Genomic DNA, 22,177 nt, shown 5'->3' with positions numbered 1-22,177 from the left:
CTGAAGGGGGAAGCGTCGGCCGGGCTCGCGGGCGCAGCGTTGCCCGCGGCTACCGGCGAGGTGTCGTCGCCGCCGCCGCCGCCGCCGCCCCCCGCGGGTTGCCGTCAGCCCGGTGGCGGCCCCGGTTAGCAGGCACGCCTCCGCTTCGCTGCCGGTTGGAGTATCCGCCTTTAAAACCCCAAAAGGGCGGCGCGGGGGCGGTAAGTCACAGGCCGGCGGCTGGCGGCCCTTCTCGCCCCGCCGCCCTGCTCCTGAGGTGGTGGCCGCCTGGACGGCCGGGCCGGGCCAGGCAGGGACAGCCCCTCTCCTGGGCTCGGCTTGCTGCTGGCTGGAGCGCAGCGCGTTTGGGGTGGAGGGCTCCGAAATCCCCGCTGAAGAGAGGCAGCTGCGGTTGATAAGGCTGTACGGAAAAATTCCTCTTCCTCCCGGCCTGTGCTGATTGCCAGTTCCCAGCGCAGTGTTTGCTTCCAGTATTCTCTTTTTGCTTTCCCCTCTCCCTTATTTCCTTCTCCTTTTACAAGTGACTGCCCAAACCACCTGGAGTTGTTTCTATTGCAAGTAAACAGCGTGTTTCCTTAAGCTGCTGGGGAATCGCTGTTCTTGCTTTTTCCTTTTGGTTCCTCTAAGCAAGGTGACAGGATTTAAAAGTTTTAAAGTGGCATATATTCAAGATTTATACCTGTTGAATTAATTCCTCCCATCCCCCTTCTTTTTGTGGAAGTAGCTTAGATGATTATGAAGTGTTAATGTTGACAACTGCATTAGCTGATTTAGGAAGGCTTAGATGATTATGAAGTGTTAATGTTGACAACTGCATTAGCTGATTTAGGAAGGAAGAGTCTGAAAGAGGAGGTAGGCTCCAAATCTTGAAATCTATGCCATTAAAAAAAAAAGAAGTTACGTGTTAAAATTAAATAGCAGGGAAAAGTTAATTCCTGATGATCCTTTTCTCCTGATTTAAATCCTTTTGATGGTTGTGGTCTTCCTTTTGTCTACATTAACAAGGAAATAATAGGTTATTAATTCTTGTGATCGATCATAAGAGCATTGATAACAAGCATTGTTAGATCCTTGAACTCTCCTCCTGAAGATCCAGGCCTTATTTATGTTACTTCAGTATTTTGAGGGGAAGAGGTACAATGTTTGTCCACAAGCTGCTGCTTACTGCCAACGTTTGAGGAACCATACTGCTTTGATTTATCCTGAGTGCTTTTAGATCAGGTCTTGTTGCATGTTGTTTTGAACGAATTAGGTACTTAAGTAAGGAAAGATTTTCTTGACCCTAGAATTTTTGCTCTGTGGTGAGCCGCATTGTCGTTGTTCAAAAATTATTCCATTGATTAGCTTCCACAGCTGCCTGAATGTAATGTGAATGCAGTTACGGATGAGATACACACAACATCATCCTGTTTCAGAAGGGGTGGAGAAATGGTGGCAAAATGTACGTGTCTGTGAAAGCCAGGTGAAGTGGGAGAATTGCAGGGACAACATAAACAGCAGTCAGTGAGAACAGCAGATTATAGCAACAAGAAGGGTGATGAAGAATTTTTAATTAGGGTAGTAATTATCAGAGTTTTTAAGGGGTGGGAGTGTCTCCCTGTCTTCTCCTTTAAGAGTTCTGGATCCCTTACCATTCATACTCACACAGTGCAAGGTGGCATAGGTATACTAGCATCTATTAGATTATTCCCAGCCCCCCCGGTCATATGCTTTGCTTAGTATATTTGAATCCCTTAGTTCATAGCAAGTCCCTTTTTTTCAATTTTAGTTATCCGGGCTTCTTATAAACAGCGACATTTTCAAGAGAGGAAGTTTCTGTATCTGAATAGCCATTGTTGCTCATGCTAGTAGTATTGTAGAGTACTGTGAAATACGATGTTTTGTCTGATCACCATAATCTTCATTAACTCTCATGTTTCTGTCTTCAGCATATAGAGTTAGTGAGTACTCATAGTTGCAGTTCCTTCTTGTGAAGAATCATTTATTTCACTGTCTAGTGAAGGCCACATGAAGGCCACATGCCACAGCTCTCAGAGCTACTCTGTCCAGAGTTACCCTTCTGAATTCCTGATGCTAATGTGTGTCATAACACACATTATGTGTTTCTCTAAATCTGAAACCTTAAACCGATACAATGTTGTTTTGTTTTCTAGAGCAGCCTCAACTCTTACTCTGCCTTGGAGTCCAAAAATGCTAGGTGATTCTTTTTCTGATTTTTTTCCTCTCACAGTAATTACATGGAGAGGGAGAACGGGTAGGCATGTGAAGAAAGGACTCTAGGCTCTTGATCAGTAATGTACTGTAATATAAATATGGACATTTTAGTTCAGTTTTTCTTTCCTGGTCTCATGCTCTGTTGATCTGTACGTTATTGTAAGACTTTTAGTGAAATACTTTATACGCTGTAAGTTGGAGAAGTGAAAGCTGCTGAAAAATGGAGTGGGTGGTATAACATTTTGATTTTAATAGATATTTGAAGCTACAGTCGCTATTTTTGAAGGTAAGGCTACTGGGTAGAGAATGTGAGTGTTCTGGCTCATGTAGCAATGAACAATTTTTGAGCTAGCTTCTCAAAATACGTGTGAAATGATTAACTTCTTTAATTTACAAAGAATCCAGGGTGAGATTCATCTTGCCTAACTTGTGGTTCTAAAAGTTAGCTGACTTTTCCTGTCACAGGAGGGGAATGGGCTGGATGAAGTGTGCCTCTTTGGCATCTCCCCAGGGCAGTGTATCAAAATGGTATCTGTTTTACCACTGACTGCGAAGTGGGTTTAGGTGCTCAGCTTACGTATTGGTGTATAAGCTGGGAGAGACGAATCCTACTCCCAGATTCCAAAATGGCGATTTTGTTTTCTGTTTCTGAAGGTTGTTTCAGCTTAGATTCTTTGCATACTGACGCTGTGTTCTTCCCTGGAATGAATTTGCATTCATCAGATGTATATCTTTTGTCATTTTAGATTTCCAGCTGGAGATCAGTGTGCTTGTGCTGATTTTCCGATGAAGTACATCCTGGTAACTGGTGGTGTCATCTCAGGCATTGGCAAAGGAATCATTGCAAGCAGCATTGGCACCATACTAAAATCATGTGGTCTACGTGTCACTGCAATCAAAATTGATCCCTACATAAACATAGATGCTGGAACCTTTTCACCATATGAACATGGTATGGAGGGCAGTGCTGTTACCTTTTGCATAAATATTTATATTCACGTAATGTGGTGGTTTGGGGTTGGTTTTGTTGTGTTTTTTTTTTTTTTTTGCTTTGAAAAACAACAGTACGGTAGTTATTAGTCATTTTATAATGTATTTAGCAATACAAGTTTTCCCCGTACTATGTGTTCTCAATGGCATTGTCTGCTCTAAGTAAGGAGAGGAGAAGCCCATTTGGTGAAGATACTTTTATGAGTAGATGCTTCCTTCCTATAAAGTGCCACTTTGTTGGGAAAATCCTAGCTCTAGGCCTTGTTCAGTCAATGGTATCTTCAGTTCAACTTGATTTAAAAAAAAAAAAAGAAATGAATAGTACTGTAGATCTTTTTTGAAACTTAGCTTCTCGACGGTTACTCGTGAATGCTGTTACCTGTGTGTTAGTTGTCAGTGTCTCTAGTGTGTCTTCATGAGAGTTAGATTAAGTTCCCATTTTAGACAATGAGGATCTAGTCAAAACCATCAGTGAAGCTTAGAGAGCCAACTAGTGATGTAATTTTAAAGTAGATATTTGGTTGGTTAGTTCTCTTAGCTATGTTGGTTATATTGACTACATTGCTGATGAGCTACAAGACAGTCTGACGTGCATTTATAATTTTGAATGTTCCTTCAGCTGTCTGTCTTGTTACTTGTACATTTATTTAAAGCAATGGTTTTCAAAGTTCCGAAGTACCTTCAGCCAATAGACATTTCTAACTTTTTTTATTTGTTTTTGTCTGCTTACTTTTAGTCTAGACCAAAATTTTTTGAACTGGAGATAAATGTGTTTATCTCCTGAACTGAAAAAATACCACTTTTCTTTTTAACTGGAGGAAGAGCACAGTGCATCAAACCTCTCTCAAAAAGAGAAATTTAATTAATCCACTAGTCCTGCATTTTCAGAAGTGCACCTGGTGCTACTTAGGCAGTTGACCAGGGAAGTTATGCCTTTACCTTTTGTGGTAAGACTGCTGCGATGACTTGAGATTGTGAGGATGTATTCCTCACCTGGATCAGGTACAGAGCAGAGGGGATACTATGGCATGTAATTCCAACATGATCTTTTTTTCCCCTCCTCGCTTGAGAGTTTGCTACTGCTTGTGAAGAAACACTGGCTTGCTGGGTAATAAGTAGAAATTCTTTTCTGTGGGGGTGGTGAGGCACTGGAACAGGTTGCCCAGAGAAGCTGTGGATGCCCCATCCCTGGAAGTGTTCAAGGCCAGGCTGGATGGGGCTTTGAACAGCCTGGTCTAGTGGGAGGTGTCCCTGCCCATGGCAGGGGGGTTGGAACTACATGATCTTTAAGGTCCCTTCTAACCCGAACTGTTCTATGATTCTATGAAATTCACACAAGTCAGAATGCCAAAGTGTTAATAAAAGAGGCTTGCCAGAAATATGATTGAGCCAAAAAAATTAAATTTGGTGATTTCCAGTTAACTAAAGAGTTGGGTTTTTTTTAATATGTATTTTTTTTTATTCTTCCAAGGCCGGATTATGAGAAGTGATGGTTCCACTCTGTGTCTGTTGGCTTAAATGGCAGCTTAGTACAGAGGAGGATCAGGCGTAAATCTTCCATTCTGTTGTATACATTGTGGTGTTTTTGTTAAACCATTAATTGGACTGTTGCATCTTGTTGTGATATATATTTCCATAGTCCACACTATACCTTCAGGGGGATTGCTTTTTTTTTTAAATTGTGCATTAGTCCCGTAACTTGTTTAGTTGTTGATTCATTGGGTCATGGCAAAATATTTTATAGTTTTTCTGAAGAGCTTTCAGACTTACCTCAAGATATAGCAACTTTAGTTCCTTCAGAAGTTGACTAGATTCAGAATTTAGAGACTCTTTAGAGGTCTAAGAAAAGTCTGGACCCGAAGGATATTTTCATTAGATTTTTAAGGGTCAAAAATAATCCTCGCTGGGGACATAGTGAACCAAATATACAAGATGAAGCAACCAAACAGTGACGACTTTTGAAGAAGCATTTATGTTCATCATAACTTTACTCCTGATTCAAACCTTAGTCATTAAGATCCAAACAACATGAATTTATAGTGAAACACTTTGAACATGCGTAATAGTTAATGCTATAAAAGCATCATTTTGGGCTGCCATGTGTAAATTAACATTTTATTTGTTACTGATTTATAATTCCTGGAGAGTGGTTTCTTCTAATCAAGGATAGTATAATGCTGTTGAAATGCTTGTTAAATATTTTTAAGTCGCTTAAATATTTTGGCAATATAACTTAAATTTATTTGCAAACCTATACATGACTGAGGGATAGGCATTCAATGTAAAAGTAATGACTCAGATATTAAGTCTGATTAATTATTAATTATTAAGTCACACAGAATGACAACACAGATTGAGTTGCAGCATGTTCTTTATTGACATGTCATTGTGCTATGTCATTTTAAAAAACATTCAACTTTAAGATAAGTTTGTGGTATTCCTGCTGTCTGTGTAATAATTTCTGATTATTTTATTGCTTTTCTGTCTGTTTTCACTTTCTTTTTTCAGGTGAAGTTTTTGTACTGAATGATGGTGGAGAAGTTGATTTAGATTTGGGAAATTATGAGAGATTTTTGGACATCAATCTCTATAAAGATAACAACATCACCACTGGAAAGATATATCAGCATGTCATTAATAAAGAAAGACATGGTGATTACCTGGGAAAAACTGTTCAAGGTGATATTTTTAATTCTGTGGAATACTAGTCCATTCAGTCTTCACAAAAGAGTCATCAGCCAGAATAACCTGCTCCTTGCAGCATCATCGTATTCCTTTCTCCTTCCCAAAAGATATGGGCGTATTCCTGTAATGTTGGGCTTCTGGGTTCAAGGAAAAGAGGAATAGAAAAAGGAGCTAGTAGTTTCCTTTTGACTTTCTGCTCATTTTCCCCCTTTTGCATGCGAAACCTGGTATATGGGCCTAAAGTAAGATCTGCTTGCATCCTTTGGCTTTGTCTTGTAGTTGTTCCACACATCACTGATGCAGTTCAGGAATGGGTAATGAATCAGGCAAAAGTTCCGGTGGACGATGACAGAAAAGAGCCACAAATTTGCGTAATTGAGGCAAGTATGGAACCTTTTAGGATATATATCTGCAGTGAGCACAAAGAACTAGCTTGCTTTCTCTTTGCTACTTACTGTAAAAAGGTCAGACTGAAGTTTTACGGAGAGCAGCAATGCAAAGACACGTTTTATGTTCTTTGATTTGCTCTGAAAATTATAGGCATCATTATCCCTACAGCTTCTGTTTACTTGACTAAATCCCTTCTAGAGTACTTTTGAAACTGAGCTGCTTAAGAATTTATTAATTTATAAAATTAAAGCAGCCGGTGTCACTGTAATGTGAAGTGTCTATTCCAAGATACAGACATTTGACTGAACCTTTATACTGTTAATAGTATTGAGAAAACTTGTGTAATACCTGAAGTCTCCTATGGTCAGTAGGAGAGCCTGGAACATTCCAGCTTTCCATATGGCTTCAAATGTCCATCTCGTTGCTCGTGGTCATGTTTAAAGGAATATATTTAAACACTGTATAAGCTAGTTTCCCACTTTCTGGTGTTATTTTTAAGATCTTTGGAGGCAACTTTGTTAATCGCTTAGCCAGCCGATGTTCTGCACAATGGAAATAATGAGTTTTACCCATCCTTAGTAGGCTATTGAGAAAACTGGAGAAAAGGCAGTCAGTAATTGCTAGTATTGCTATTACAGTGGAAAATACAGAAAAAAAATATACCTGAGAATCTGACAGAAAAATATGTCATAGATTTAACGCCAGAAGTGACTGCTGTAATCAATAGTGTGATAAACCTTGTGACGCAGGTCACGGAATTGCTTAGTATTTCTTATACAGAAGAATTTGCCTTGATTAAAATACACTTATTGGTATAGCTATAGATCTTTTTTATGATGCGCACAGTAGGAGTCAAACATTTCATTTAAAACAAATGTAAAAACAGTAAATACAGAATTTGCAGAAGAACATTAATAAGTCATGGCCTTATCAGTTCTTTAACTTCAAACTTAATTTTCTGTTTCCTCCACATAAGGTTTTTTTTTTGCCTGACAAAAATATTTTTCTTCAGGACTTTAAGGATAATTGTAATGTTTTTCCATGACAGAATCACGAAGGAGATAGAGTGAATATGTGTGCGGCGTACAAATGTAGTTGTCTGAAATTTTTTTGGTACTGGGTGAACACATATATGCAATTCTGTCAAAAACCACTTGGTGGCACAGAAAGATCATTGTGAAATACAACTAGTTCAGAAGACTTATGTGCTAAACACTGGTTTACTCAGTGCTTAGTCTACTACAGCTCTTTGCGTCTTTGAAAGACATCAAGTTTCTGTCTTTATAAATAAGCTTTATCATGGACTTAGTCTTGGGTTTTGGTTTGGTAATAAATTTTTGAAGTCCTTTATAATGTGAAATATTATTTCACGTTGTCCATATGGCATTTATTGATGTTTGAAAGCTATGATAACGTTGCTAAATATCTGTATCTTGTTGGTCACAACTGTTGATTAATTTGACAGACAATAAAATAAAAGTTTTTCTGTAGGAAAACCTTCACATTAGCTTAACTATTGATTGCTTTTTCACCACTTTGAAGGCAGTGTGAAAGCATGTATTATTCAGTAGTTTATGTATTTAGAAGTTTATGTATTTGGTGTAAAGTGCATATAACAAAACTAGAAAATTGTTTTACGTTTTCCACAGGAAACAAAATGCGCAGAATAGATGAGGGTTCTTTGCAGAGTAGGCCTGCAAATTTCAATTGTCAGGGGTTTTTTAAGATAGAAATTTCAGGAAACTTGTTGAGTATGTAAGAGAGAGAGATTTTCTTTTTTTTTTTTTTTTTATGCTTTCTGCCTCTCTGACATATCCAAGCTTTCTTTTTCAGCTGGGTGGAACCATTGGAGATATTGAAGGGATGCCATTTGTTGAAGCATTTAGACAGTTTCAGTTCAAAGCGAAAAGAGAGAACTTCTGTAATATCCACGTTAGTCTAGTACCACAGGTAAGTTATTAAAAATTAATAACATAGATTTTAGTCTGTATTGGGCTTTATATTTGTTTACCTCTCCCATTCACCCTTTCATGCTGGAGGGTTTTAGAGAGAGAGATATGAAACCCAGGCACATGGGGGTAAATAAAGGCCTCGATGATTAATTTATTGATGTGAGAATCTGTTTTAATATAGTAGGTTGCCAAAAAACCCCAAACCCTTATCAACGCTAATTTATCTAGAAGGCTAAATATAGTTGTGCTTTGCACTGGAAGGTGAACCCAGTAAGAAGGGCACTCAAGATTCCGTAAGGTATCGTTTAGCATTGTATTTGTTAGAGGTAAGACTGTACGGAGAGACCAGTATAAAGGACCTTGGGTCCCTCCAGCTGGTGATGTGGCATTGAATGGCCCTGGCCAGCACAATGCTGGGCGGGCCACATCCATAGAAGAGTCACCCCTTTCGGTCATTTGAGCTAATAGATGATTTTATAACAAGGAAACAACTGTCTCATTTTTAATGTCAAATAGAAAGGAAGTTCTCAGGAGAACTCGCCGCATCCCTCGGTAAAGGCAAGGCCACGCCGCCCCTGTAATGGCAGGTGGGAGCTGCCCGCAGGCTCCTCCGGTACACGGAGCTGGGGGGGCTTGTCCTGCGGCCGAGGGATTTGCGCAGCACAGGCCTGGGCATCCGCAGGTGAACGCTAGGGTTCACTTACTCCGCGGTGTGCAGTGGTCTTCCAGTCAATAACAATTTTTTGTACAGGGCTAAAAGTATTTTTCCATTCAGACTTTAGATTCTACTTCACAAAGAGGTTTTCTTATTATTTTAAGAGGTAAGTATTCATTGGGGAAATTCTGGTAAGCAAAGGTTGGTAATGATGATATAACTGCACCTTGTATAGATTAAAAACAGAATTATTAACCACTGCAGCTATGGATTAGAAAATCAATCAGCAATCGGTGGGGTTAATTTTGTGTATTTGAGAACAGAATTATTCACTACATCTGATTATTTTCAAGGACAGTCACTGAAGGCTTTGTGCTATGTTGGACATTCTCCTTTTATTAGGAAAATCCAGCTTTTGGAATATTCTGCTCCTGCCTGAGTCAATTATATTGAAACTTTTCCTGCGTAAGAAAAAAACCAAAATAAACCTGACCAGAGTTAGGGCTGTGTGGTTTCTTCACAGAACTTCTTATATATGTAGTAATAGCGGTGCCATTTCTGTTTCTGGCATATTGTGTCTCTTTTTGGATATGCTTGCTTCTTGCAAGCATTATTACTTGCAATGAGTTTTCTCCATTAACCTGTAATTGCTCTGTTTGTAGATTTTAATTGCAATTTGAGCTTTCAAAATATGTCTTTCCAGCCTAATGCCACTGGTGAACAGAAGACAAAACCAACACAGAACAGTGTTCGAGCATTGAGGGGTCTAGGCTTGTCTCCAGACTTGGTGAGTCAATAAATGCAGATTTTTATTTAGACATCATCGACTAGTGAACCTGTGTTCAAAGTATAAGCCTTAGTCTCCCATGAGAGTCAAGAATTTTAGAAGATATGCAACATGCATGCTGCACTGCTTCACTAAAGCCACAAGAAATCAAATTACTCAAATTTACTCTAAGTTAGCTTAATTCAACTAACTCCATGCAATATCTTGGGACTGTAGCTATGCTCTTCTTCTGAAGGGATCTTTGCAGAAGAATCATTCTGCACTGCTAAAAATAATCTAGTCTCAGTTCACTTTGTGGGAAGACCTAGAATGCGTCTGGCTTCTAACATTCTCACAAATTTCTTTTTATGCATCATTAAAAAGAAACAATCCTTCCTTTGAAGCACAGCCTTTAAAAATACTTCTGTTTGGAAATATAAAACATGTGGGTGAATCTTCAGAGTAAGGTTCCTCAATCTCTTTCTTGTGTTGGACTTGCACTGCATAGTATAGTGAACCTAAAGCCAGCAAGTTTCACCTTGTGCCAATTGGCAAATGATGACAAATGCTCAGCTCCTTCCATTCTCTCTCCCCAGTGCCCTGGTAATGAGTATGTGCTTATGTGGATGCAGCGTTTGCCTCCCTGGCACCACTTCATGGGAGCAGAGAGGAGACATAAGTAGATTGCAGCTCCCTGTTGTGGTACCTGTCTGCCACTGCAGATGTTAACCTGCTTGGTCAAGTGTTGATAGCAGTTAAGCCAGGGCAGCACAGCTTCAAATACCAGTACAATCCCAGTTTAAATTTATGCTTCATATCTTCCTGAGCTGCAGCTGGTGCAGCTGAAAACACATTCTGTTTCTAGGTCTGCTTCAGGAACAGAAAATGGTGTTTTTGCTCTTTTGTGTGAGGCTGCTTGTTAAGTCAAAAAATATTTTCCATAGCTGATTCTGGAAGCTGTTGAGCAGTTTCCATTCCTATAAAGTCCACTGGGAGAAAAAGCTTCCTAACCCTTCTCAGAAATGAAAGAGCAGTGAGAATAGTCACTGCTTCTGTATAATATTTATATCCTCAAAAAGGAAAAATTATTTGCAAAAGGACAGTCACACAACTCAATCGTATGTTGTGTTTCTTTCTGATTTTTTTGAACTCTTGCATTTTACATATATCAAAAAGCATGTTTATAGCTACAAACTAGTGGCTTTATAAATAGGATGTGTGAAGGATGTGTTAGGTTGCTTCAAATTCTTGTGACCTGCTAACTATAATCAGCTTGTGGAGGGAAAGACTTTTATTAGCGCAGTGCTGCTGTATATTCCAAGCTTCAGGGCCTAAATTTCAAAATCCCTCTTGAGATGCTAATTGCATATTGAAAGTTGCATGTGATTTTTGAAGGCCTTTAAGATAATTGCCAGTGCCTGACACCCCCCCCTCCCCTCCATTAATTTTTAAAAGCCTGTTAAGTGTGTGTGTGTATGTGTGTGTAATAAATGGAAAACAGACTAATCTAGTCACTTTCTCACATCTTGAGCTCTTGCCTGGGGCAGTTCTGGGACTGCCAGAAGCACAGTATTTTATTTTTTTTCTCTTTTTTTTTTTTTTTTTTTTCCCCCCAAACTGCTGCTGTTGACCACTAAAGCACAGAGAGATTATACTCTGAGCAAAGCCTCTTGGCGCTGTTGTAAAGTTGCTTGGGCACTGCTTCAAGAAAAATCTCTAAATGGTTCCTCTCTTGGGCAGGGGCCCAGGGCCAAATCAACACATGGGGAAGCTCCTGGAAGAGCAGTCAGGAGGGCTTCCTTCATAAGCTGTGCTGCCGGGCTGCCCCATCTAAATTTGGCTGGACCTGTGCTTAATACCTGCTGCCTCGCTCTCTGGTCCCAGGCTTCCCCGAGGCGGCGTGCTGGGCCAGTCTCAGCTGTCTATGTGCGAGAGCTTTTCTGTTCTCCATGGGGTGTTCTAAGCGCTTAATGAATACACCGTATCTGCAGATTTAATGGCCTCTGTTACAGCATTTTGAAATCTGATTATATGCTCGTCAGTGCTGTCCTGTTCGATTGAATTGTTTCTTTGTATTGGGTTTTTTGAGATGCATCTCTGCCACTGTTACTGTAGCTTCGTATTTTCATGCTGACTCTGATGTTTTTGATTTCTATGACTCCATTACCTTTAAATTTGTCTCGGCAAGATGGATGATAGATTTCAAAGTGGATTTAATCATGTGCTTATACTGTCAAGGTTTATGAATTAGGTCTTCAAACAGTACCCAATTTTTAAATATAAGTTGTGCTTAATTGAATAGAATGTACAAATTGTTTCATAATTCTATTTTTATTATTAGAATATGCACTAATTTTCCCTTATACTTGGCATTGTTTTTCTCTTTCTAGAATTTCTTGCAAGGGTAGGGGAAGTTAATTAATCTTCATCAATATCAGTGTAGCTAAACTGCATTCTAGCAAGGTGATCAAAGATCAGCTACATGTTTCTGAACAAAAAAGGTCTTAATGCATAAAGTAGTTGCATTTGCTAGACAGATGGGAAAGAATTCATCAGTCTTTTATCAGGATCATCCCACTTCATGTTATACATTCAGGATTCAAAATAACTGAAGATAGTAGACTGAGTAATCAGTAGGCACGTTGATAGAGCAGTTCTGCATTTTGAGCTAGTTGCCTGAAGTTACATGATGCAAAAAAACCCCCTTCCAACAAACACCAAATCAGGGGCTTATTTTCTTTATTGATAAAAATTATCAATATTTTCTACAATTACCAAGTTTTACATGTGTCAGCAAAATAATATCAGAATAATTGCACCAGGAAAACTCCACAAAATTATGAAATAGTTTTCTCATCTTCAGGCTCCTCCTTTTTATCATGATGTGCAAATTAAGAAGTGCTGAAGTACTGAAATAGTAGAAAACATGCATATAAGCCAAGTATTACTGCTCTAAATTTAGCTGATAAGATCACAGTATTTCTTTTGATTCATCATATCATTTGTACTTACAGAGGTGCTAGGCTTTAGGTGAAGGGTATTACAAAGGAGAACATGAGGAAGCAGTATTGCAGAGAATGCCAAAGAAAGATTAATAAAAGTGGGTCAGTACAGGCAGGTGACTGATTTACTTCTGCCTTGCTAGCAGATATTTGTGAGCTCTGATATGTTGTAGAACTCCAAAAGAGGGGAAAAAGGAAAAAAAAAAGGCACATTTGTTTGTGCCTTCTCCATGAACAGTATTGAGGATTTTCTATTGGTTTGCCTAGTAAACATTTAAGATTTTTCCTTCTGTTATGACAGATTGTCTGCAGAAGTGCAAAACCTATAGAAATGGCAGTGAAGGAAAAGATTTCCATGTTTTGCCATGTGGAGCCCGAGCAGGTCAGTACTTCAGTATTTTATTTGTCATTATTTAAACACGTGGGAAAGCATACAAATATTTCTGAGCATTTCTGTTTTCAAGTTCAGACAGTTTCATTAATATGTAATTGTTTTTACAATTTCTATCTTGCTGTAGTGTACACTATAACACTTTAAAAATATTGGGAGCTTATATGTCAAATTTTATGTGAAATGGTCATTAACAAAAAGAATAGATTTTGAGTGCATGGTTAATTGCGATACATAGTTGAGAAAACTGTGCAGTTTCAATCTGTGGTTGATTATTGTCCATAAATCATCTCAGATGGTTATAATAATGGGTGAACACGGTGTGGTTAAAGCTAGGGGTTTTGCTTATGTCCATAGATCATTACAGCCACATGAACACTCTTACTGTGATAGTATGTAATAGGCTATTTTAACGTGTTTAGAACATCTACTGTGTAGTTATATATCCTTTTATAATTCACATGTGATTTTTGGCCTTAATAGTTTCTGTGATTAATTGCTATTCGAATACTAATTTTGATAAATCAAATGTTCTTTAATATATTTCGCAAGTGAGAGCATTTCACTCTTCAATGTAATGGATGATATTAAAGGGATAATAGATGCCAACAGTTATGTTATATTTCAAATACGTGTCACTGTTGACCTCTCTCTCTGCAGTGTGTAAGGAAAAGCTTTTTATAGTAAGATTCCCGACGAGGACATAGAGGGCCGTGTGGCCATTACTTCCCCCCCTTGCTTCCATCTTGCTATCCGTGGAAGACAACACCCTTGAGCTAGCTTCTGGAAAAACCTTTGTGGTTCCTCTCCAGCCAGAGAGAAACAACTGGAAGTTCAATCAAATGAAAATGGTTTGTGCTTTTCTGGCAGTATCAGGCCACGTGTAAACATGTACATACTCAGATTCCAGCTGCAGTTATTACGCCAGTCTTAACTGGACCAAGAGTCCTACGTGTAACTGAACTTCCCCAAGAGCTCCCTGGCAGGGAGGGAGCTGTCTTCATGGCACTGTTGTTTTTCGTTTTTTTTTTTCCAAAGTTCTACCCTTTAGAGTAGAAGCTCAATAGTTGTACCAGTCATAGCTTTCATGAGAAGCTGAGTATATGATCCCGGGCAGAGTGCTGCACTCTTCTTGTGCTCTTCTGGCTAGCTCAAATGTCTATTCACAGCACTGCATTGTGTAATATAGGTGTATGTTGCCTAATATAGGTGGTTAGACCCAGTGGACTGAACTGGGATGTTGCAAGGTGCCATACTGTGTTGCAGCCTTATTTTTTATTTTTATTTCCTTTTTGTAACTCTATTAATCAGAATTCCGCAAAGCCATTCTTAAGTCCCCTGTGTGTCTTAAAATTAATGAAGCACTTCTGGATTTCGGAAGACACTGGCCACATGTCTATATATTCCCTAGAATGATCCTGGATTTGTTGTGAACTGAAGGATTAGAGGCATCATCAGTCTTCTTCCTGGAGTTATGTGCAGTCCCAGTAGAGAAGAAGCTACAGGTTTTGTGTCTAGAATGGTGGTTTACGGTCTTGAGGAGGTCAATCTTTTCAGTCCACCTTTCCCATTTATTTGCTGTCATAGAATCACAGAATAGTTGACATTTGAAGGGAGGTCATCTGGTTCAACCGCCCTGCTCAGGCAGGGCCACCTAGAGCCACTTGCCCAGGGCAATTATTCAGGCAGCTTTTGAATATCTCCAAAGATGGAGACTCCACAACCTCCCTGGGCAACCTGTGCCTGGGCTTGGTCACCTTCACAGTGAAAAGGTGGTTTCTGATGTTCAGAGGAACAGTTTGTGCTTGTTGCCTCTTGTCCTGTCCCTGGGCACCACTGAAGAGATCCTGTCTCCATCTTCTTTGCACCCTTCTCTCAGGTATTTCTATACATTGATGAGATTTTTCCACCCCCGAGCCTTCTCCAAGCTGAACAGTCCCATCTCTCTCAGCTTTTACTCATAGGAGAGATGTTCCAGTCCCTTAATCATCTTCATGGCCCTTTGTGGGCCGTGGACTGTTTCCAATATGTCCATGTCTCTCTTGTACTGGGGAGTCCAGAACTGGACTCAGTATTCCAGGTGTGGCCTCACTGGTGCTGGGTAGAGGGTAAGGATCACCTCCCTTGACTTGCTGGCAACACCCCTCCTAATGCAGTCCAGGATACCCTTGCTTGGCTCATGTTTAACTTGGTGTCCAACAGGACACCCAGGTCCTTTTCTGCCAAGCTGCTTTCCAGCTGGGTGGCCTCCAGCATATATTGGTGTGTGGGGTTGTTCCTCCCCAGGTGCAGGACTTTGCACTTCTTGTTCATGAGGTTCCCGTCAGACCATTTCTCGTGGTGGCAGCATGATCCTCTGGCATATCAGCCACTCCTGCCACTTTGGTGGCGTCTGAAAACTTGCTAAAGGTATGTTCTCCCCCATCATCCACATTATTAGTTAAGATGTTAAACAGGACTGGGCCCAGTACTGACCCCTGGGGTACTCTGCCAGTTACTGGCTTTCAGCTAGACTTTGTGCTGCTCATCATCACCCTCTAGGCCTGGCTATTCCTCTAGTTTTCCTCACTGTCTGCTCATCCTGCCCATACGTGAACAGGTTGTCTATGAGGATCTTACAGGAGACAGTGTCACTTCATGAAGTCCAGGTAGACAACATCCACTGCTCTTCTTTCATCTGCCAGGCCAGTCACTTCATCATAGAAGTTTATTGAGTTGGTCAAGTGTGGACCTCCCTTTGGTGAATCCATGCTGACTACTCCTGATGATTTTCTTGTCTTTTATGTGCCTGGAAATGGTTTCCAGGACTGTCACAACTAGTCCATGAAGACCACATGCTGTTTTGTCCACAGACTTCCTCTAAGTGGATTTTTTTTTTAATTCGCTTTTATCAAGTGAGTCCACCCTCCTCACTTCAGTGTATTTACCACCAAAACAAAAGCAGTGTCTTCAGCTTATTTCAGGATTATAACTGTTTCCATGGTCAGCATGGCTGTAACCTAGAGCAGCTGGTGATTCTTTCTTAATGCTATATCCTTAGGATGGTAGTAGCCAAGTTTGAAAGAACAGTTGGGTAAGCCTTATTCCTACTGTAGGAGGGCTGTGGTTCCCCTATTTTTGCTGTTGAATGGGCATGCAGAGAGGCATGGGGCAGCACGCATGTGTACATACTTAGGTGATGAACAGAAGTAACTCAAGGATAACTAAGCGAGTATCCTTTACTTCTCGTGTATCAGGGAAGAGAACGCTTGTGCTCAGGTTTCTGAACTCTGCAGTCTCATGTAAGCCAAGTGCAGTGAACTTAACTGCCAGCAGCTTGGATGCAGATTATAAATGTGTTCTTAACTAAATGGTCCTTGAATGGACTATGCTCATTAATTAATTACATAACCTAATTCATTAAGAAAATTCCTTCAGGAGACTTTATCAGAACCCAATTGGGTCTGTTTTGTTAGATTCCGTTTGTGTTCTTTCTTTCCCAATTAATATTCTTCAAGTTTGTGAGGAGAAAGAAGTGTTAGCAAGCATGACTGCTTTTGGGGCCAGATGTTTGTATTAAAACTGATGCGTTGATAGGCTTGATGAGCTATTTTTGCATGATTGTGTGATGTAGAAGCGAAGCCCATTTTTACCTTTTGGGTATCTTCTTCCTTGTAGATTTAGTGGAGCCTTAAATATGGGCTTTGCTACCCTGCTTATTCAAAAGAGAAGTATTTAAAAATTAGAATGTATGTTGAATAAAAAACGCATGTAGTATACTAAAAATAGAATGTATATTTCCTATGAAAAATATTTAGGTAAGCCTTTTACATTATGCTTTTTTTTGTTAGGTGATATTTATCCATGATGTTTCTTCCACTTACCGAGTACCAATCCTGTTGGAGGAGCAAGGCATCATTAAGTATTTTAAACAGAGGTTGAATTTGCCTATTGATGACCAGCCAAGCGATCTTCTAATGAAATGGAAGAAAATGGCTGACAGGTATTCTAACTCCCGCTGCTTTTTCTAGAAGTGTTTTAATTCAATGTGGGTTTTTAGCTGCTGTGAAGTCACCAAACTGGACTGGGTTCAGTAGCATGCTGCTGATCAACACTTGGGAATGGTCTGGATTTAAAAACATTGTCAGCTTTGAGATTTTAGAGCATGTTTTGTGAAGTTAAGTTAAAGAAAAATCAAACACTGTTAAAATGTTTTCTTTGTGAAAATTGGTGTAATAATCAAAAACCTTGTTTTTGTCAGATACGAAAGGCTGTTGAAGGTGTGTTCCATAGCTCTCGTTGGCAAGTACACAAAACTAAGTGATTGCTATGCATCTGTCTTCAAGGCTCTGGAACACTCTGCGCTGGCAATTAATCACAAACTGGATTTAATGGTGAGGATGTTTCTGGATTTTGCTTTCAGGAATATTTTGAATATATTCTACTAGTTTCTGTCATGCGAGGCAGTTTTAATTCATGTGGAAATTAGAAAATGAATCATGCAGATAAATACAGACTGTCATCTCATTTTTTTAAAGCAGCTTTTACAGATTTATTTATTTTATTTGGAACTAAACTTATCTGAAAGAAATGCTGCAATTACCCAAAACAGAATCTGACGCAAAGGCAGACTTTACCTGCAAATTTATATTTACTATCAAAGGTAGGTTTCACTTGTTCTTATGAGATTGCTTATCGTGCTTAAAGACAGGAGAAAATAGGTAAATTGGAAAGCAGTTTACTTTCTTTTTAAAATCTGGTGCCAGAAGCTGTTGCTCTTCATTTCAGTTGATATTCTGAGACCCATCCAATTTATTTTCAGTAGGATTCCAATGATAGCAGAGTTAAGCCATGAACTTAGTTTCTCCAAGACAGTAGTTCCTCAAATAAAGGACTATCTAGGAATCTAATTTGTCTCATTTTAATGAGAATAGAAAGTTGAACTACAGGGGGAAAAACTATTAATCAGCTTTCTCACTGGTGGAACTGTCAGTTTCTAGGGATGGCAAGCCTGGGGCAGAGGAACAGTGTGGAAGTGTGTATTATTATCACTTAATGGGTACAGAGGACATTTTAGCAACATGTAGTATCAAGAGAGTAATAAATGTTCACAAAGTATCAGCAGCAACACGCTCCTTTAGAGCGATTCATTAAATGATATAAGATAAACTGATCAAAGTGGTCCGTTGCAGGCTGTACTGCACTCAGTAGGTTTTGGTCTCTGCCTGTCTCTGATTGAAGTAAGTTTGTGTGTTTATGCGCTGAAAATTGCTGAACCCTGTGACCTTTCTTGATCATTCTCTTTTTCATGATATAAAAACCAGAAGATACTGGAGTGAAAATTTCAGTGTGTCAAAAGCTATGCATGGGTTGCTTAGATAGTGCTTGTGCAAGGAAAGCAGGCTGGTTTCACTCAGCTCTAGAAAGCTTCTCACTGGAATTAACCACTTCTTGACAAGAAAGGTCATTAATGTCCAGGATGACTTAACAGGTTGCTAAAGGCAGCAGGCCAAAGACATAGCCACCATTCTGTTGCCTCAGTCTGTCTACCCCAGAAAGAAGCAATGGGACCACCTAGAACAACCAGGGTTGCATATATACCTTTTTAATGAAGCACAGAGTAATGAATACATGGGAGTCCTGTTTACCGTGTGTGGCGGGTTGACCCTGACTGGACACCAGGTGCTCACCAAGCTGCTCTATCACTCCCCCTTCTCAGCTGGGCAGGAGAGGGAAAATATAACAAAAGGCTCTTGGGTTGAAATAAGGACAGGGAAAGATCACCCGCCAATGACAGTTACAGGCAAAACAGACTTGACATGGTGAAATTAACTTAATTTACTGCCGATCAAATGAGAGTACAGTAATGAGAAATAAACCCAAATCTTAAAAAGACCTTCCCCCATCCCTTCCTTCTTCCCGGGCTCAGTCACACTCATGATTTTCTCTGCCTCCTTCCCTTGAGCAGTGCAGGGGGATGGGGAATGGGGGTTGTGGTCAATTCATCACACATTGTCTCTGCTGTTCCTTCCTCCTCAGAGGGAGGACTCCCCACACTCTTCCCCTGCTCCAGCATGGGGTCCCTCCCATGGGAGGCAGTCCTCCATGAACTTCTCCAATGCAGGTCCTTCCCACGCGCTGCAGTTCTTCATGAGCTGCTCCAGCGTGGGTCTCTTCCACAGGGTGCAGTCCTTCAGGAACAAGCTGCACCAGCGTGGGTCCCCCGCAGGGTCACAAGTCCTGCCAGCAAACCTGCTCCAGTGTGGGCTCCTCTCTCCATGGGTCCACAGGTCTTGCCGGGAGCCTGCTCCAGGCACAGGCTCTCTATGGGGTCACAGCCTCCTTTGGGTGCATCCACCTGCCCTGCATGGGGTCTTCCATGGGGTGCAGGTGGTTATCTGCTCTACCATGGACCTCTACGGGCTGCAGGGGAACAGCCTGCTTCACCATGGTCTTCACCACGGGCTGCAGTGCTCTGCTCTGGGCCTGGAGCACCTCCTCCACCTTCTTCACTGGCCTCGGTGTCTGCAGGGCTGTTTCTCTCACACATTCTCACTCCTCTCTCCTGGCTGCTGTTCCGCAACAGGTTTTTTTTTCCTCTTAAATATTTTATCACAGAGCTGCTACCAGTGTCGCTGATAGGCTCAGCTTTGGCCAGCGGTGGGTCCGTCTTGGAGCCAGTTGGTGTTGGCTCTGTCAGACATAGGGCAAGCTTCTAGCAGCTTCTCACAGAAGCCACCCCTGTAGCCCCCCCACTATCAAAACCTTGCCATACAAACCCAATGCACTCCACCCCTCGCCTCTGTAAATCACATATTTAAGAATTATCATTAAAATCCACATTCATCACACAATCTTCACTCACATCAAAAAAAAAGAATTCCGCACACCACAATCAAAACAACATCATCACAACACTGAATGAAAGTGGACGATTTACATACAATCCACCCCTCATCCCTTCACTGCAATTACAACAGAAATTCCCCACAATCATTCCTCTCTTCACTCTCTAACAAAATTCAGTCCATGTTTTGCCCATTACTTCTCCAAATTACCATCCTTATCTTGAATTCCTCATGCCCTATGTTAGGCGCCAAAAAGGACTGTGGTGAGTTGACGTTGGCTGGACACGAGGTGCCCACCAAGCTGCTCTATCACTCCCCTCCTCAGCAGGACAGGGCGGGGAGAAAACAAGATGTAAAAATACTCATGGGTCAAGATAAAGGCAGTTTAATAATGCAAAAGCAAAGGCTGTGCATGGAAGTGAAGGAAAATCAAATATTTATTCTCTATTTCTCATCAGCAGACGATATCCAGACACTTCCTGGGAAGCAGGGCTTCACTGCATGTAGTAGTTACTCTAGAAGACAAATGTCATAATAATGAATGCACCCCCACACACACACATACCCTCCTTCCCTTAGCTTTTATTGCTGAGAGATATCATATGGCATGGAATATCCCTTTGGTCAGGTTGGCTCAGCTGTCCTGGCTATGTCCCCTCCTAAGATGTTGCCCACCCTCAGCCTACTGGGTGTGGGAGTAGTCAATGTTGGAGAGGCAGTCTTGGTGCTGCTGAGCAGTAGCCAAAACACTGGTGTGTTATCAACACCTTTCTAGCTACCAATACAAAGCTCAGCACTATGAGGGCTGCTATGAGAAAAATTAACTCCATCTCAGCCAGACCCAATACACAGTGATATTTTAAATATCTTCTGGGAGAAGATGGTGAATTCCCTAAACCATGAACACCGAGTACTAAAGAAGGAATTTCTTACATCAAAAACCTGATAACATACTAATGTTTGGTTGAGAACACAGGTCACCAGGAATTTATCGCCTCAGGTGTTTTCTTTCCAGTGACTTGGTGAAGGAGGTGACTAGCCCTGTACCAAGATAACCAATTATGTTTTGCACCCTCCCATCGCTGCGTGGTTCTGATGAACTATTCAGATGGTGCAGTAGTTGCAGCAGCTTGTGATGGCGTAGAATGTACTTTTCACTGTGGCTTGTGCTGTTGTGGGCTCTGAAATCACCCTGTTGTTTTCTCACAGTATCGTTCTGCTGCTTGTCAGGCACATCAGTCAGCTGCAAATCCTTCATGTTTTGCTTCTCATTGTTGATTTCATCCCAGAACATTTTCAAGTAGGGAAGACATGCAGAGATGCACAAACAAAAGCAAATCTGAACTGTTTTTTCTGTAGGGCTTCTTTACTGAGAGAAGTGGGTTGATTTAGTCTCTGGGGAGGGAGGGGGAAGAGGCAGTTCCTATCAAGAGAAAAGCAAAAAACCCAGAAACTGCTTATCTTAGTGTCCTTCTACTCTTGTCCTCTGTAAGATATGCTGAATGTTCAATAGTATAGAGACAAAGAACTGGTTGCTACCAATCATGTAAAACAGCTAGGGAACCACTCAAGAAAACAAAATAACTTCATGTTTAATAAGAGGAAATATTTTCCTACATACTGAAGAACTTATATATTGCGTTCACTGCTAAAAAGTATCTCTAGGTACCTCCCAAGACCTCCCAGGGCCCTTTCTGACCTACATGACTCTGTCACTTTAAATAGTGTTTTATACAGGCAGCTACATAGTGGGTAAATTTTATGATGTGTAAAATAACTTTGCTTTTAGCAAAAAAGTGAAAGGCACCAGGTTTGCAAATACGTGGTTAGCTTTGTGTGCAGCCAGTCTTGAGTTCGGTGGAGCTTTTGCATTAATGAGCAAGTGAATTGATGACTGCTGGAGTTCCAGCACGGTGCTGAAATGTTAACAGACAAGGGCTCCTACTGTACTTACCTGCATGTGCTAACCTCCTTTTTAGTGTTTTTGTCCAAAGGCTCTCCGTATAATCCCATGTTCTGAAGGAACTGCTTAATATTGTATGTGGCATCCAGCTCATAACCTAGCATCCACATCTCTGAATTGTGAAATGTTGGTGCTGCTTGAAGTGATAAATGTGCTGGCTCAACATGTTTGGCAAGGAAACCACAATTAACTTCAACTGTAATTAGTTTCTCTCTCCAACCTCCCAGCATGATAAAGTGTGCTTTTAGTAGTCATGAGTAGTTATTTTTATGTTGTATTTTTGATGCCTTCTGGAGTGTGGAAAAAGTAGAAAATGCTTGCTAGAATGCAATCCTATCTGGA

General features: G+C 40.6%; 1 protein-coding gene across 3 annotated transcripts in view; it reads left to right on the top strand.

Annotated features, from left to right (window-relative positions):
- Positions 1-75: 75 nt before the first annotated feature.
- Positions 76-22,177, top strand: part of CTPS2 (CTP synthase 2) — an 81,763-nt gene continuing 59,661 nt past the window's right edge. The window contains exons 1-9 of one of the 3 annotated variants that reach the window (XM_063342334.1): positions 76-200; positions 2,961-3,166; positions 5,713-5,883; positions 6,169-6,269; positions 8,113-8,229; positions 9,590-9,673; positions 12,956-13,036; positions 16,876-17,027; positions 17,286-17,418. In XM_063342334.1, coding sequence (XP_063198404.1) covers positions 3,001-3,166; positions 5,713-5,883; positions 6,169-6,269; positions 8,113-8,229; positions 9,590-9,673; positions 12,956-13,036; positions 16,876-17,027; positions 17,286-17,418 — 1,005 coding nt within the window. In that variant the 5' untranslated portion in view covers positions 76-200; positions 2,961-3,000. The other 2 variants (XM_063342344.1, XM_063342323.1) reach the window with 2 other exon arrangements.

The sequence above is a fragment of the Chroicocephalus ridibundus genome, chromosome 1 (assembly GCF_963924245.1).
Source record: "Chroicocephalus ridibundus chromosome 1, bChrRid1.1, whole genome shotgun sequence".
Lineage (NCBI taxonomy): Eukaryota > Metazoa > Chordata > Aves > Charadriiformes > Laridae > Chroicocephalus > Chroicocephalus ridibundus.
This window is presented reverse-complemented; position numbering and strand designations above follow the sequence as displayed.